This window comes from Mandrillus leucophaeus, unplaced genomic scaffold, assembly GCF_000951045.1.
Source record: "Mandrillus leucophaeus isolate KB7577 unplaced genomic scaffold, Mleu.le_1.0 Scaffold4, whole genome shotgun sequence".
NCBI lineage: Eukaryota > Metazoa > Chordata > Mammalia > Primates > Cercopithecidae > Mandrillus > Mandrillus leucophaeus.
Genome location: NW_012104253.1, coordinates 10,441,516 through 10,458,866, shown reverse-complemented (window position 1 = coordinate 10,458,866; position 17,351 = coordinate 10,441,516). Strand labels below are relative to the sequence as shown.

At 35.8% G+C, this 17,351-nt stretch overlaps 1 protein-coding gene across 1 annotated transcript in view; it reads left to right on the top strand.

Annotated features, from left to right (window-relative positions):
- Window positions 1-16,722, top strand: part of PPP4R4 (protein phosphatase 4, regulatory subunit 4) — a 111,476-nt gene extending 94,754 nt beyond the window's left edge. Inside the window, exons 20-25 of the mRNA XM_011991711.1 lie at window positions 709-778; window positions 1,218-1,304; window positions 1,630-1,723; window positions 2,793-2,860; window positions 12,105-12,252; window positions 15,685-16,722. Coding sequence (XP_011847101.1) covers window positions 709-778; window positions 1,218-1,304; window positions 1,630-1,723; window positions 2,793-2,860; window positions 12,105-12,252; window positions 15,685-15,709 — 492 coding nt within the window. The 3' untranslated portion in view covers window positions 15,710-16,722. The remainder of the gene's footprint in view (window positions 1-708; window positions 779-1,217; window positions 1,305-1,629; window positions 1,724-2,792; window positions 2,861-12,104; window positions 12,253-15,684) is intronic.
- The last annotated feature ends 629 nt before the right edge of the window (window positions 16,723-17,351 follow it).

Sequence of the window (17,351 nt, the reverse complement as noted above, 5' to 3'; positions counted from 1 at the left end):
TTTTTTTGAGATGGAGTGTCACTCTGTCACCCAGGCTGGAGTGCAGTGGCATGAGCTCAGCTCACTGCAACCTCCACCTCCCAGGTTTTCTGCCTTAGCCTCCTGAATAGCTGGGATTACAGGCTTGCACCACCATGCCTGGCTAATTTTTTGTGTGTTTTTAGTAGAGATGGCATTTCTTCATGTTGCCCGGTCTGGTCTCAAACTCCTGACCTCAGATAACTCACCCATCTCAGCCTCCCAACGTGCTGGGATTACAGGCCTGAGCCACGGTGCCCAGCCTCTCTGTGTATATTATACTTAAACAAAGCATTTAAAAATATCCAAGACCATTTTCTTTTCTTTCAGTCTTTTTAAAGACAGATATTATTCAGCCATTTACCAATCTCAAATTGAAGTGACCAAAGCAAGGGATATTTTACTAATGCGATTTAGGAAATACCATCTAGGAAATGAAGGGTCATTATTACAACGATATCAAACTCATTGTTTTAGCTTGACAGACCCCCAAGGGCCGAATTCTGTACATATGAAAAGAGCACAAATCTGAAAGACCCCTGAATTCTTTAGACACTAACATTGGAAAAAACTACTTCTTTTAGGCATTTTTATGAACTTTATTTGAATCTCTAATGCTTAATTTCTCAGAAGAATTTTCTAAACCTACTTCAGTTGTACCTTTAATGCAAGATACTGTCTTAATAACAGGAACAATTAGAGAAAGAAAAGCAACAGAATGATGGAAGGCCCATGAGTGATAAAGTGTTTGAAAAGAAACGTAAGTAATTTTTCTATGTCTTCACCACTTAGTTATGTAATTAATGTTGCATCCTGGTATTCTGAAAGACCATGCTGAATTTTTTATTTGATATGGAAAATTGCTTTACTTTTTTTCATTTTTGAAAAGTCATTTTTGAAAATTGGCTGCTTAATGTGGTACAGATGTTAAGAATATATAAGTGAAAGGCAGGAACCAGAGTGGACATTCAGATCCTTCAAAAGGAAAGCTTCAAGTTTGATAACAACTGTAAGATTGTGAAACTGATCACTGAATAACAAAGATTGAAATATGTAAATCTTGCCAAATAAGAATATTTGGAAAAGAAAGCTGCTTAGCTAGGGATAGTGATTCATATTGTCTGAATTGTCTTGTATATTTATGGAGATTAATAAGGACTTAGAGGAAATTATAGAACTTAAAGCAGAATTTATTTTAGGTAGAGACACTAAGACACCAACGCAAAGTCTGCCCAAGAACATCCCCATTTCTGTTCCTGGACCCTCTTCTGTCACCCCATCGACAAGTAAGAAATAACTTCTTTTATATCTTTTTATAATTTTTCTTCCTTTTATAAAAATTAATTGCTGGCAAAGTCACTCTATTAGATGAGATACAATAGGATAATATATCTCATTCTAAAGCACTTTTCACCTTCTATCATTAGTTGTTTTGGTAGTTTTTAATTGCTAGTAAGGGTAAGAGATACTTCAGTGAGCTCAAATTAAAGAAAAAAAGGGCTAAAGCCATCCGTGTTTTACTGAAAATGATGGTAGTTGGGGAGGAAATGGGGGTTGAAGCAGCTGAGGATGAACTGATTACATTTTCCTTTTTTCTGCTTGTTACTCTAGGTAAAGAAATCAAGAAATCCAAATTGATTCGAAGCCAGTCTTTTAATAATCAAGCTTTTCATGCAAAATATGGCAACTTAGAGAAATGTGCTAGGTATGATCTGTCAGCTCTTCAATTTTTAACATAATTTTTATCTTTATTCACATCTTCATATATATGAGTTCACATTTTATAAAAATCAGAATAAATTTTGAGGTTTTTTTTTTAATCGGCCAATATTTTGTCAGTTTTCTTCTGTAGGGATTGTTATTTTTAAAAGTAAGAGACCTCCAACAGTTTTCACAAAAATAGGTATTCTGGCATTCTAGGAAGAATACTAACATGATACTATTTAATAATATCATAGAATCCATATATTATTTCATGAGGGAGGTAGTAGTATGTCACATATTCCACTTAACTTTTAATAGGTATGAGTATGCTCCATTTGCTAAATGTGTATAGACATTGCTTTGCTACTAATATTGTTTCTGTCTATAAAGAAACCATTGGCATGTTCATATGATAAAGTGATCACAGCAGAGTTATCCTGACAGTAGATGAATGTCTGGTTTCCCCTTTAGCCTAGGAGACAAAATTACAAGCAGTTAAGATGAGGAGAGAATCAATAAAAATTAAATTACTATGATTTTTTATATGTGCTGACAAACAGCTGTATGTCAATTGACAAGCAAAATAATTTTAAGGAAACAAATATCTTTAAAACTATTCCTTTGTCTATCAAGATAAATTACATGTTTCAGGACAAAATATTTTTCTTTTAAAGATAGCTTCTTATAGAATTTCAGCTGTGTTTCGGGGCATTATCAATAGATCCATCAAGAGTACTTGACCAATAGAGATCTCAAGATAGAAAAAAGAGATTATAACTAAAGATAAGTTTTATTTCCAAGAAAATTTTACCCATCTTAGCTGCCTTGCTTGAACCTCAAAAGAAAAACTGTAATTCTGATGAAGCAAAAGTTTAAGGACATGCTTTTAAGTTATGGACAAAGTAAGTGTTGTGAGGCATGAATATTAAAAAAATGAGAAATGAAAGCAACAAATGTTTCGTAAGTAGAGGAAAGCATTAAAAAGAAGATTAAAACAGCACGAATGTTAGATGACTGAGATTGTAAGAAGCGCGTTTTTGTATTTTAAACTAAATCATGTTGTTTTCTAGTAAAAGTTCTACAGCAGGATATACACCTGTCTCAGGGTTAGGAAAGACTTCTGTGCTTTCACTAACTGGTAAGTAGCAATCTAAGTTCTTCAAAAAATTGCTAAATTTAACAAAATATTATTCTCCTTAAATGACCTATTTATTTAGTACTAGATACAGTGTTTTCCTAAATTTATATCTTTATCAGATCCCTAAGAAATTAAATTTTTGTCTAGCAATTGAGAAAATATTTGACTAAACTATTTTGTCTTCACTGTTCAAGACTCAGTTTAATACTTTTAAAATAGAAAAAGAACAAAAGTGATAGGGTATGTTTTACCATACTGGGAAGGCTTACTGAGGCACAGACAAAAAGGTTTCACAGTAATTTTTAAGGAAGTTAGAAACAACAGGACTTCACTGTAAATCTAGATGAACAGCTAAACGTTTACAATATGATGTATTTGGAAGTTTGTGGCAGGGGTCAGCACATTTCCCTGAAGGGCCAGAGGGTAAATATACAGGCTTTGTTGGCTAAATTGGTCTGTCACAGTTATTGAACTCTGCTGTTACTGAGTAAAAGCAGCCATAGACAGTACATAATGAATAGATGTGGCTGTATTCCAATAAAACTTTATCTACAAAAACAGGCAGTGGGCAAGATTTGACCCACAGACTAATTTGCTGGCCTCTGGTTTATATAACAGAGCATAGAATTGTACTATAAATAATGTAGACTATATTGTTAAAATTACTGGTGGCTAAATGTGTGTTTTTAACTTTATACTTTGGAAATATTGGTTGAAAATTTTACTACTGATCTATGGTAGTTTTTTTTAGTGTAAATAGTGAATGTGCTCAAAGATCTGAAATTTTTAACAGCTTAATTACATTTTCTTTTTAGGTTACATTTTGAGTATTCTGTCTTCTTTTCTTTTTAATTCTTACTTTTTTGAGACGGAGTCTCGCTCTGTCGCCCAGACTGGAGTGCAGTGGCGAGATCTCAGCTCACTGCAAGCTCCGCCTCCCACATTCATGCCATTGTCCTGCCTCAGCCTCCCAAGTAGCTGGGACTACAAGTGCCCACCACCACGCCTGGCTAATTTTTTTTGTACTTTTAGTAGAGATGGGGTTTCACCGTGTTAGCCAGGATGGTCTCGATCTCCTGACCTCGTGATCTGCCCGCCTCAGCCTCCCAAAATGCTGGGATTACAGGCATGAGCCACTGCGCCCGGCCTTCTTTTTAATTCTTATGGGGAATGTATATACTCATTGGCTGTTCTGTAAACTTTTTCATTTGCTGGAAGAGAAAATCTTTCTAGCATTAAAGCATTGGCAATTCACGTACAGTATATAGAATGGTTCTGCAAGGTAGACTATGATTATCACAAGAAATAATTTGATAACAACAGAAAGTTGATGAACTAAAATTTTCCCCATATCTTGGACTATAAATAATAAAACCATTGATTACTTTCAGCTCAGTAAAACTGTGAATTCTTTAGGAGGCACTAAGGAACATTCAGAGTTTAAGAACTTTATTTAAAATATGGAGTGCCTTTAAAAACTTAAGTGTACAAAACCGGTTGGAATTAACTTTGAGCTAATGGTGCAGATGATTATAGATGTTCATAAGGGGTTCTTCAGACTTGCGTGGATCTCACCTGTTCTCTTGGTACTTCTTCACTTAGCTGTAATGAGCATATTTATTCATGATCTTGTAACATTTTCTGTCAAGAAATTTCTTTGTCTAAATCATTAAGAATATTGATTCAGAAGTGATTTTTAAAAGTTTTAATTAAGTGCATTAATTTATTTAGTTTTAACTTTGCTAGTTTTTAAGTGACTTTAAGAACCAAGAGAGTAGATGTGGTCCACAGATTCTAAAACTTACATCCAAAGTCTTAAGTTATGGGTTTTATGAGGTGTATTTGTCTCTTCTCATGCTGTTAATAAAGACATACCCAAGACTGGGTAATTCATAAAGGAAAGAGATTTAATTGACTCACAGTTCCACATGGCTGGGGAGGCCTCACAAGCATGGCAGAAGGCAAAGGGAAAGCAAGACGTGTCTTACATGGCAGCAAGCAACAGAGTCTATATAGGGGAACTGCCCTTTTATAAAACCACCGGATCTCGTGAGACTTATTCACTATCATGGGAATAGCATGGGAAAAATCCACCCCCATGATTCAGTTACCTCCCACCGGGCCCCTCCCACAACATGTGGCGATTATTACAGTTCAAGGTGAGATTTGGGTAGGGACACAGAGCTAAACTATATTGTGAGAGTAAATATTTTATTAAAATATTTGAAAAATATTCTATCTTAATGTCTCAATATTATTTTCAGTTGAGGGAGAACTGTAGGTTGAATGAAATACCTCCTAGAGTTCTTGGTTAGAAAAAGGTGCTTATTATTGTTATTTATTACTTAAAATAGAAACTGAAAAAATTTACTATATAATAACACATCTATAAAGAGAAAATGGAAGCAGAACATCTTTTAACAAATGTTCCAGATATTTGGATAGAGAAGAGATCTTATTTGTGGGACTCAAAACAGGTTTCAAGATGATTATGTCATTTGAGACAAACCTTAAGGTATGCTAGGATTTTGACAGGCAGAGATGTGTATAGAATAACATTCCATTCACAGTACCAGTCATAAATAAAAGATGATTGTTGATGTTTTCAGGGAGCAACAGCTGACTAGTTTGGCTGAAGTGTGGAGTGGGTATAATGGAGTGGTGTTAGATGAAACTGTAAGGAGGTTGGGCGCAGTGGCTCACACCTGTAATCCCAGCACTTTGGGAGGCCAAGGTGGGCAGATCATGAGGTCAGGAGATCAAGATCATCCTGGCTAACATGGTGAAACCTCGTCTCTACTAAAAATAAAAAATAAAATAAAATAAAATAAAAATTTAACTGGGCGTGGTGGCAGACGCCTGTAGTCCCAGCTACTCAGGAGGCTGAGGCAGGAGAATGGCATGAACCTGGGAGGCGGAGCTTGCAGAGAGCCGAGATTGCACCACTGCACTCGAGCCTGGGCGAGAGAGCAAGAGCCCATCTCAGAAAAAGCAAAAACTGAAACAAAAAAAACCCCAAAAACAAACAAACAAAAACTGTAAGGAAAGGTCAGAATCAGAACTTAGAATGCCAGGTTGGATACTTTTTACTTAACGCGAATCCACTGTTCATTGTGTGGGGACTTCTGCCTGTCTTCAGTTATACTACTCAAAACTGTTCGGGAAAGTCTGAGAAACTGTCACAGCCAAGGAGAGCTAAGGAGAACTAACAAGTAAATGTGATATAGTATCCTGGATGGGATCCTGAGACAGAAAAAGTTGTTATTAGATAAAATAACAACTACTATGGCTTTTAGTTAATAATGTATCAGCACTGGTTCATTAAATATGATAAATATTGCATACTTATGTAAGCTGTTAATAGAGGAAATTGGGTGAAGGGGATATATGAGAATTATTTATTCTGTTGTGTCAATTTTTCTGTAAATCAAAACTATTCTGAAAAAGACAGTTTATTTTAAAAAATAACATTTACAGTATCTTCAAAAACAGTGTTCAGGGACAAATTTAACAAAATGTGCTAGAGATACATAAAAAACTTTAAAATACTGCTAAAAGAAGCTAAAGACCTAAGTAAATGGAGAAATGTAACATGTTTATGGATTGAAAAACTTAATATTGTTCCAATGTCAGTTTTTTCCTGAATTGATCCAGAGATTCAGTGAAATCCTAGTTAAAATTCTAGTAGTCTTTCTGCAGAAATTTATAAGCTGATTCTAAAAATCTGTATTGAAATGCAAAAGGACCCCAATGTAGCCAAAACAGTTTTGAAAAAGAAAAAAGCTGGAGAACTTAAATATAAATTTGATTTCAACAATTACTATAAAATTCTGGTAATCGAGGCATTGTGTTCTATGTTGTCATATATAGTCAGCTGATTTTAACAAAGGCTTCAGGATAAATCAATAGTGATAGAATAATATTTTTTAAAATGGTGCTGGATGGACCAATTCCTTGAAAGATGCAATTCATCCAGGCACATTGGCTCACGCCTGTAATCCCATCAATTTGGGAGGCAGAGACAGGTGGATCACCTGAAGTCAGGAGTTCAAGACCAGCCTGATCAATATGGCGAAACCCCGTCTCTACTAAAAATACAAAAATCAGCTGGGTGTGGTGGCATGTGCCTATAGTCCCAGCTACTTGGGAGGCTGAGACAGGAGAATTGCTTGAACCTGGGAGGCGGAGGTTGCAGTGAGCCAAGATCGTGCCAGTGCACTCCAGCCTGGGAGACAGAGCAAGACTCCATCTCAAAAAAAAAAAAAAAAGAGAGAGAGAGAGACACGATTCAAAACTCACAGAAGAAGAAATAGACCACAGGAAGGGGAATATCACACATCGGGGCCTATTGTGGGGAGGGGGGAGGGATAGCATTAGGAGATATACGTAATGTAAATGACGAGTTAATGGGTGCAGCACACCAACATGGCACATGTGTACATATGTAACAAACCTGCATGTTGGGCACATGTACCCTAGAACTTAAAGTATAATAATAAAAAAAAGAATAGACAATCTGAATAGGCTTATGTCTATTAAAGAAATTGAATCAGTAATTAGTAATCTTCCAAAACAGAAAGCATCTAGCCCAGATGGGTTCACTGATAAATTCTATCAAATATTTAAGGAATAAATTATACCAGTTATCTACAATCTCTTTCACAAGATAAAAGCAATGGGAATACACCCTAACTCATTCTGTGAGGTCAGCATTACCCTACTACCAAAATCAAAGTCATTCCAAGAAAAGAATAATACATACCAACATCTCTCATGACCACAAATGCAAAAATCGTCAAAAAATATTAGCAAATCAAATCCAACAATATATAAAAAGAATTATACACCAAAACTGAGTAGGATTTATACCAGTTGTAGAAGACTAATTCACCATTTGAAGAACACTTAATGTAATATATCACACTAACAGGCCACGGAAGAAAAATCACGTGATCATAGTAATACATGAAGAAAAGACATTTGACCAAACCCAACACCTATTCATGATAAAAACCGTAAGTAAGCTAGGAATAGAGAACTTCCTCAACTTGATAAGGAAAATCTACAAAAAACCTGCAGATAACATCACAGTAGTGAGGAACTAGAAGCATTCCCCCTAAGATCAGGAACAAGACAATGATGTCCTCCCGTCACCATTCCTTTTTACCATCATACCGGAAGTTCTAGAAAAGGAAAGAAAAGATATACTGATTTTGGAACGAAGAACTCAAATTGTCTTTGGTCACAGATAACACGATCATCTATGAGAAAATACACAAGAACTGACAAAAACACTTCTGGAACTAAGAAGTGATTATGGTAAGGATGCAGAATATAAGGTTAATATTCTGTAAGGTTAATGTGCAAAGTTCAATATGTCCTGTATTCCAGCACTGAACAAGTAGGAATTTAAAATTAAAAGCAAAATACCATTTACTGTTAGCACTCAGAAAAATGAAATAGGCATAATTCTAACAAAATACGTACAAGATCTATATAAGGAAAACTACAGAACTCGGATAGGAGAAATCAAAGAACTAAATAAAGAAGGAGATATCTCATGTTTATTGCCAGAAAGACTCAATATTGTCAAGATGTCAGTTCTTCCCAACTTGGTCTATAAACTAAATGCAGTGTCAGTCAAAATCCCAACGAGTTATTTGGTAGATATCAACAAACTGATTCCAAAGTTTACCTAGAGAAGAAAAGTCCCAGAATAGCCAACATAATAATGACGAAGAACAAAGCTGGAAGGTTGACACCACCTGACTTCAGGACTTACTATAAAGCTACAGCAATCAAGACAGTGTGGTATTGGCAAAAGAATAGTCAAACAGATTGAAGAAACAGAATAGGGAGCCCAGAAATAGACCCATGTAAGTGTAGTCACATGATCATTAACAAAGGAACAAGGCCAATACAATGGAGAAAAGATAGTCTTTTCAAACAAATGCAGCTGGAACAATAAGACACCCACATGCAAAAATATATATATATATATATATCTTTTACACCCTTCACAAAAATTTATTCAAACATGAATCGCTGTTCTAAATGTAAAATGCAAAACTATAAAATTCCTAGAAGATAACATAGGAGAAAATCTAGATGACCTTGCTTATAGTAATGACATTTTAGATACCATGTCAAAGGCACAATCTATGAAATAAAGAATAAGCTGAAATTCATTAAAATTAAAACTACTATTTGAAAAATACTGTCAAGAGAATGAGAAGGCAAGCCACCGACTGGGAGAAAATGTTTGCAAAACACATAATCTGATAAAGGACTTTTATCCAAAATATACAAAAAACTTGTAAAACTCGACAGTAGGAAAACTAACAACCTGATTAAAAAATGGGCAAAGACTTGAACAGATACCTCACTGAAGAAGATATGTCAATGGAATATAAGCATATGCAAAGGTGTTCATCATATGTCATCAGGTTTGTGCAAATTAAAACAATGAAGTCCCATGACACACCTATTAGAATGGTCAAAATCCAAAATGCTGACAACAAATGCTGGTGAGGATGTGAAGCAACGGGAACTCTCATTCGTTGCTGGTGGCAATACAAAATGGTACAGCCACTATGGAACATCAGTTTGGTAGTTTCTTACAAAACCAAACATACTCTTACCATATGATCTAGCAGTCGTGCTCCTTGGTTTTTATCCACAGGAGTTGAAAACTTACGTCCGCACAAAAATCTGAGCATGAGTGTTTATATCAGCTTTATTCATAATTGCCAAAATTTGGAAACAAACAAGTTGTTCTTCAGTAGGTAGATGAATAAACAAACTGTGGTACATCCAGACAGTGGAATATTATGCAGTGCTAAAATGAAATGAGCTATCAGGCCATGAAAAGACATGAAGGAACTTTTAATACATACTACTAAGTGAAAGAAGCAAATTGAAAAGGTAGCATTCCAACTATGTGACATTCTGGAAAAGATAAAACTATGGAGACAGTAAAATGATAAGTAGTTGTCAGGGGTTCAGGGGAAGGAGAATTGAATAGATGGAGCACAGATAATTTTTAGGGCAGTGAAAACACTCTGTATGATACCAAAATGATAGAAACATGTCATTTATATATTGTCCAAATTCATAGCATGTATGCCATTAAGAGTGAACCCTAATGTGAACTATGGGCTTTGGGTGGTAATGTTGTGTCAATGTGGGTTCATCAATGCAACAAATGTACCACTGGTGGGAGACATTGAAGTTGGGAGGCTGTGTATGACTGGGAAGATATGGGAGATCTCTGTACCTTCTGCTCAACTGTGCTGTAAACTTAAAACTGTTCTAAAAAATAAAGTCTACTTAAAAAGTGGTGCTGGAACCATTGGATATCCATATTAAAGAAACAAAAACCAAAACAAACCCTAAACCTTAATTCTTTGTTAAATTTGTATAACTTTAAGGCATACAAGTACAGTTTTATTACATGGATATACATGGATATATTACATAGTGGTAAAGTCTGGGCATTTAGTGTAACCTAATAGTGTACATTTTACCCATTAAGCAATTTCTCATCCATCACCCCTTCTGACACTCCCACCCTTCCTAGTCTCCAGTGACGAGTATTCTACATTCTGTGACCACATGTCACAGAAAGTGACATGCAGTTACTTAGCTCCCACTTATAAGTGAAAACATGCAGTATCTGACTTTCCGTTCCTGTGAATCTCAAGTCTTATCACCGTACACAAAATTATACTATACTCAAAATGTATTGTAAACCTAAACATAAAAGCATCTATATTTTCTAAAGAAAATATAGCAGAAAGTGTTTGTGATTTTGGAATACACACAGATTTATCTTGACCATAAAACAAAAATATTAACATACTGGACTTAATCAAAATTAAAGCATCGGCCGGGCGCGGTGGCTCAAGCCTGTAATCCCAGCACTTTGGGAGGCCGAGACGGGCGGATCACAAGGTCAGGAGATCGAGACCATCCTGGCTAACATGGTGAAACCCCGTCTCTACTAAAAATACAAAAAACTAGCCGGGCGAGGTGGCAGGCGCCTGTAGTCCCAGCTACTCGGGAGGCTGAGACAGGAGAATGGCGTAAACCCAGGAGGCGGAGCTTGCAGTGAGCTGAGATCCGGCCACTGCACTCCAGCCTGGGCGACAGAGCGAGACTCCGTCTCAAAAAAAAAAAAAAAAAAAAAAAAATTAAAGCATCTGGGCTTTGAAGTAGAGCATTAAAAAATAAAAAGCAAGGCATAGATATGGAGGAAATATTCATAGAATATATACCAAAGAATTTGTATCCAGAATATACAAAGATGCCTTAACAAAAATTAGGCAATCAATTTTAAAATGGGAAAAAGGTTTGAACATGAACTTCACAAAAGATACACAAGTAAGTACATGAAAAGATGCTTAACATCCTAATCATTAGGGAAATGGAAATTTAAAAGCAGTAAGAAAAGCACCCAAGGAGGTGCCACTTCACACTTGCTAGAATGTCTGAAACTAGAAAGACTCACAATATCAAGTGTATGTGAGGATGTGGAGTAACTCTCCAGAATACTCATGTTCCTGGCAGAAATGTCAGGAAAGAAAAGAAATTCTGGACATCAATTTGGCAGTTTCTTGTGAAGTTAAATATGTATTTAGTATATGACCCAGCAGTTCCACTCCTATGCATTTACTGAGAAGAAACTAAAACATATGTCCACACACAGACTTGTACATGAGTGTTCATAGCAGCTTTATTTGTAATATATAAAAACTGGAAAAAATAGAAATGTCTATCAACAGATATTATGGGTAAACAAATTTTGACATATTCACACAATACCAGTCAGAAATAGGAATGAAGTATTGGTACATAAAACATGAATGAATTTCAAAATTATGCTGAATGAAAGAAGCCAGACAGAAAAGAGTACATACTGTATGTTTTCATTTATATAAAATTCTAGACAATACGAACTATAGTTGACAGGAGTGGTTTGGAGAGGGTGGAGGAGGATCGTGATGGGGTATGAGGGACTGTTTCATAGTGATAGACATGCTCACATCTTGATTGTGGTGATGACTTCATGGGGGTGTACATATGTCAAAACCTTAACTTCTTGCGGTTTGTTGTATGTAAATTTTACCCTCATAAAATTGACTTAAAAAGTGAAAAAGTCAGCTATCATTAACCTTTTCTTCTCTTTGGTTACCCTCTTTCTTAGTATATTTGATATGTCTGACTTTACATGTATTACTTTCAGATGATTCATTCCGGACTCGTAATGCCAGCAGTGTTCCACCTTCCTTTTCTCCTAATACTCCCTTACCAAGTACTTCCCGTGGGACAGGTAACTCAGTTGATCCCAAGAGCAGTGGAAGTAAAGATACACAACCACGGAAGGCTACCTTGTAAGTAATCAAGTGATGTCAGACTGAGTGTATCATCCTACTCTTTTTCTCAACAGACTTTCCTTCCCACTTAAGTACTTTCCAAAGAACAGAAAATGTCTATAATGAGAAAATGTTATAAATTAAAAGGTATTACTGTCACATGTGACTCTGTTATGTTAGTTTATATAGAATAACTTACATTTGGCAAAGGCATTGTAACCTTAGGAAATCAACAGGAAACATTTAAATGGCTCCCACTAATATCTGAAATCTAATTTTTTTCTATGAAATGTTTACATTTAGGGAATTTGTCTCTAAGAAGGCATCCCTTTAAACACCTAGCTTAAGGATGTGGTATTTAATCACCCAGTGTGCAGAAAGATGGGTACAGCTGATGTCACGTTAAGAAATAAGTGGCAGCATGGAACCCAGAATTGTGAGTTCAGTAAACTGGAGAGGTTTACAGACTATACTTATGTCTTGAAGTTGAAGTTATAAAGGGCCTCCATTCTCCTTTTCCCCCATGATTCCTTTTAATGTGCTATTTGTATCTTGTTTGATTTGTTGAAGTCTTTCTTTTAGCTTAAATATTTAAGAAAGGGGTACCATAAAAGTCACCTTGATAAGAGACTGTATCAAGTTATAAATGATTCTGCCAGGATACCCAAACCGTAGTTACAAGTTAGCTATTTCATATAGGACACCTGAACCTTCTGGTTGGAACAGACTTTTAACAATATTTAGATTTTCTTTTAAACATATTTTAGTGAATGCATGGGCATTTTTGAATAAAGTTTCTTAAATGCATTCTTTTGCAAAAACTCTGTGCTGGAGTCCCTTTTAGGATCTGATGTAGGCTGTTTTGCATTGCTATAAAGAAATACCTGGGCTGGGTAATTTATGAAGAAAGGAGGTTTAATTGGCTCATAGTTCTGCAGACTTCACAGGAAGCCTAGCGGCATCTGCTTCTGGGGAAGCTTCAGGAGGCTTATTATCCTGGTAGATGGCGAAGCAGGAGCAGGCACATCACATGGTAAAAGTAGGAGCAGGAGAGAGAGAGAGTGGGGTTGGAGGAGGTGCCACACACTTTTAAATGATCAGATCTTGCGAGAACTCACTATCACAAAGAAAACACAAAGCCATGAGGGATCAGCCCCCATGATCCAAATACCTCCCACCAGGCCCCACCTCTAGCATTGTGGATTACAATTCAACATGAGATTTGGGCAGGGACAAACATCCAAACTATATGTATTCCAAAGTTTAATTGGTCATTGGGTATATGCCCAACTTCATTCAAAATTTAGAAATAAGTTTAGAAATAAATTTATTGACTAGCGCTCAGGGAAAGAGAACCAATGTACTATTACAAAAACATAATAGTAATAGAAAAAAATGAACATTGATATTACAGGTTAGTGTCAATACAGAGTGTACTTTTATTTACAGAGAATGCTCTTTAGCTATACAGTTATTGCTCCCATGATTATACTATGGAAGTTCCACTTAAGTCATGAAAGGTCCAGGTGCAGTGGCTCATGCCTGTAATCCCAACAATTTGGGAGGCCAAGGCAGGTGGATTATCTGAGGTCAGGAGTTTGAGACCAGCCTGGCCAACATGGTGAAACCCTGCCTCTACTAAAAAAATATAAAAATTTGCCAAGTGTGGTGTCGCACTCCTGTAATCCCAGCTACTCAGGAGGCTGAGGCAGGAGAATCGCTTCAACTCGGGAGGCAGAGGTTGCGGTGAGCTGAGATCATGCCATTGCACTCTGGCCTGGGCAACAAGAGTGAAACTCCGTCTCAAAAGAAAAAAAAAAAAAAGTGATGAAAACAGAGGCAGGACACGGTAATGGTGTGTAGAAAGCCTTGTGTGTCTTGTTCCCAGCAGCAGCTAAGTGGCTGTGCAAAGTTCAGCTCAGTGCACTGACCCTCCCTGTGCATATCTGTCACATGACAGGGCTGCCTCATGGTTCCTCCTTCTCTAAGGTGCCTTCTAGCTCTGGCATCCTGAAATCCTCTTGTTATTTTTTTTTTAATTTTTTATTTTTTTGAGATGGAGTCTCGCTCTGTCACCCAGGCTGGAGTGCAGTGGTGCGAGCTCAGCTCACTGCAAGCTCCGCCTCCTGGGTTTATGCCATTCTCCTGCCTCAGCCTCCCGAGTAGCTGGGACTACAGGCGCCCGCCACTTCGCCCGGCTAGTTTTTTTTGTATTTTTTAGTAGAGATGGGGTTTCACTGTGTTAGCCAGGATGGTCTCGATTTCCTGACCTCGTGATCTGCCTGTCTCGGCCTCCCAAAGTGCTGGGATTACAGGTTTGAGGTACCACGCCCGACCCTGAAATACTCTTTATTACCCTAAACCCTCTTCCTCAGAAAAGATTGCCCTGAAATTCTTCTGTTGAAGAGCATATTTAGTAACATCAAAAGTAATGTATTCTCTTGTCCACTTATTATTTTTCTAAATGCCATAGGCATTTTTTACAGTAAAGACCATTGAAACTCGGTATATTTATGCCAGTTCTCCTTTATTTCAGATTACTCTCTTTATCTGTTCTTTCATTGTTGAGCATGCTTTTCCTTTTCATAGACTGAATTTTTTCTTGTTCAGCATACATAGTATGTAGTTATTTATATAATTTATATATGTATAAATGATTAAAAAGTGAATCTAGAAACAAACATTTTGATAACAAATCACATAAGGTTTAGTCTTTTCTGATTCTAAAGGAGGAATATTGATATCCACAGTTGCTTTTTTAACTTGTGACTGGATATACAAGTTTGTAATTATATTTCCATCTGATGTGGCACTTATATGGATCTCTCTTGAGTGCACACTGCCACATGGCTGGATGGGTGATGATATCCACATTGGTCTTTCTTCTGTAAAATAGTATTCACTATTCAAAACAGGCCATATCCAAATGAAAATATGTTCTTTTCATTTAAAATAAGCCTGTGAGGTGATTTTGGAAAGTATAAATTATCTCAACTTTTGCTTCTCAAATTCTATGCAATACATTCCTCAGCTTTTCAGTGTCATTGAGATGACACATTTGGTATTTAGGAATATTAGTGTCTTAAAGGAAGCATAGGTATGTATTATATCTTGTCTCTTAAGGCAGTTCATATATTTATGCCTGTGTAACTTCCATTATGGTTATACAAAATTTAAAATGTAGGAAAAGATGAATTAAATTGAATGCTATGTTATATATACACAGAATTTTTGGTAAGTAAAGATAATTCCAAGTAATCTTTAATGTGTAATTCATTTTTTCCATTAATCAGACTTCTCATGTATTAGATTTATTCAAAGTAGAGTATTTATATATTTTTAATTTACTTTGTACACATAATAACATTTTTCATATTTTTTCTTTTTCTCCCTTTCTTATTCCCTCCTTCCCTACCCTCCCTCTCTTCCTTCATTTCTTTCTTCCCAAAGAAAATCCAGAAAATCCAATCCTTAAATCAACTGCTTGATGAAGGAGGCAAAACAAAGGCAGCAGAAGATAATGTGATTGGTGCACAAAAGCTAAAGCAATGGCTGGGGCTTTGTTTTTAGGTTTTGGGGTTTTTTTTGTTGTTGTTAATGAGTGGAAAGAGAGACATAATGACAGCTGATGTTAAACTTTCCATATTTCAAATTAGATTCCCTAGGAGGTATAATATATATTTCTTGAGTAATAATGTGGTTACAGAATTCCAGTGTTATAGTGAAGTGTAATGAAAAACATCTCTAGGTATGTGCTTTAACCACTGCTGTAAAAGAGACAAGTCTGCATTTATTTGTGCAGGAAACCAGCTATTTAATTGTTCTAAAGTTTTAGCATTTAAAAATCGTATGAAAGTCTACATCAGCTGAAATCGCCCTAGCTTCATAATCACTTGGAGGGGGACTTGGAAGGTAAGAAAGATACTGCGTTTTCTCATGACTCTCCAAGCCCACTTGAAAAGTCACACTGAAAGGATGCAAATAGCCGTCTGCGATTTTGGCAGCCCTCTGGATTGTGGTGTCAATATGTTGTACCCGGACATTCCCAAATTTAAATTTGGCAATGAAAATTCCACAAAGATTTCTGATAACTTTGAGCTATAAATACCTTAAAAATAATAGATTGATGATTTTCTTTATTTCCTAGAGAATTTATTTTATACTTTGTTTACATTTTAGATTGTATTTGTCCTTATTTAATTTAAAATGATGAATCTAGTCTGAATCAGCTGTTATTCCAAGCTATCATGCTTAAGCTATGTCAACAGCATTTATTTGTACTAATGCTAATATTTCCATCAAAATTTGCCTGTGGGATATATACAGTTCTTAATTTTAAACTGTCAGTTCTTGAGATATACTGTATGAAGCTATTGTCAGCTTCTCTATTTCAAAATGCAATCAGCATATAACTATATTGATATTAGAAAATATTTGTTTTTTAAAATGTATCGATGTATGATAAAGATGATCTAATTTGTGAATGCATATGTGTGTGTGGTTCCTTTTTATAATGTGAAATAATGAATAATGAATTTACTCAAAATAAAACATAGGTTAATGAGATACCTGTGTTTGTGAAAAAAGTTTTAAATACTCTCCTGCAGTTTTTATTCTATAATTAAAGAGTAAGATAGTTCAGTTTTAGGTAGTGAATAAAAGAAATATACCAGTGTCAACTATAAGAGCACAGTTACTCAGTGTGAGACCTTTTCATGCCATTTGTTTTCCTTTTTCCATCCATATGGCTTCTTTTTTGGCTATTTTTAGTGATTCTTCGTAATATCCTTTGCCAAAGGACAACCAGGTAAATGGAATTGTTACTACTCGTTTTGTCAGAAGTTAAAATTCAGTAGGTATGAGAAATTTGACAGTACTGGTTAAAGTAATCAGTACACTCGCTGTGGATTTCATTTAACTGTTTTCATCATGTCTCCTACTAGCACCAATAATGTGGAACTGAATATATTAAGATCTGGAGAATTTGGTACAGAATGAGACATCAAAATTGCACCAGTTTTTTTGGTGCTTTGATTCATAGCATTCTATTAATAAAATGGAGAATTTCAATTTATTTGTTATAATAAATTTAGCAGAATTATAAGCTTTTACTTTCC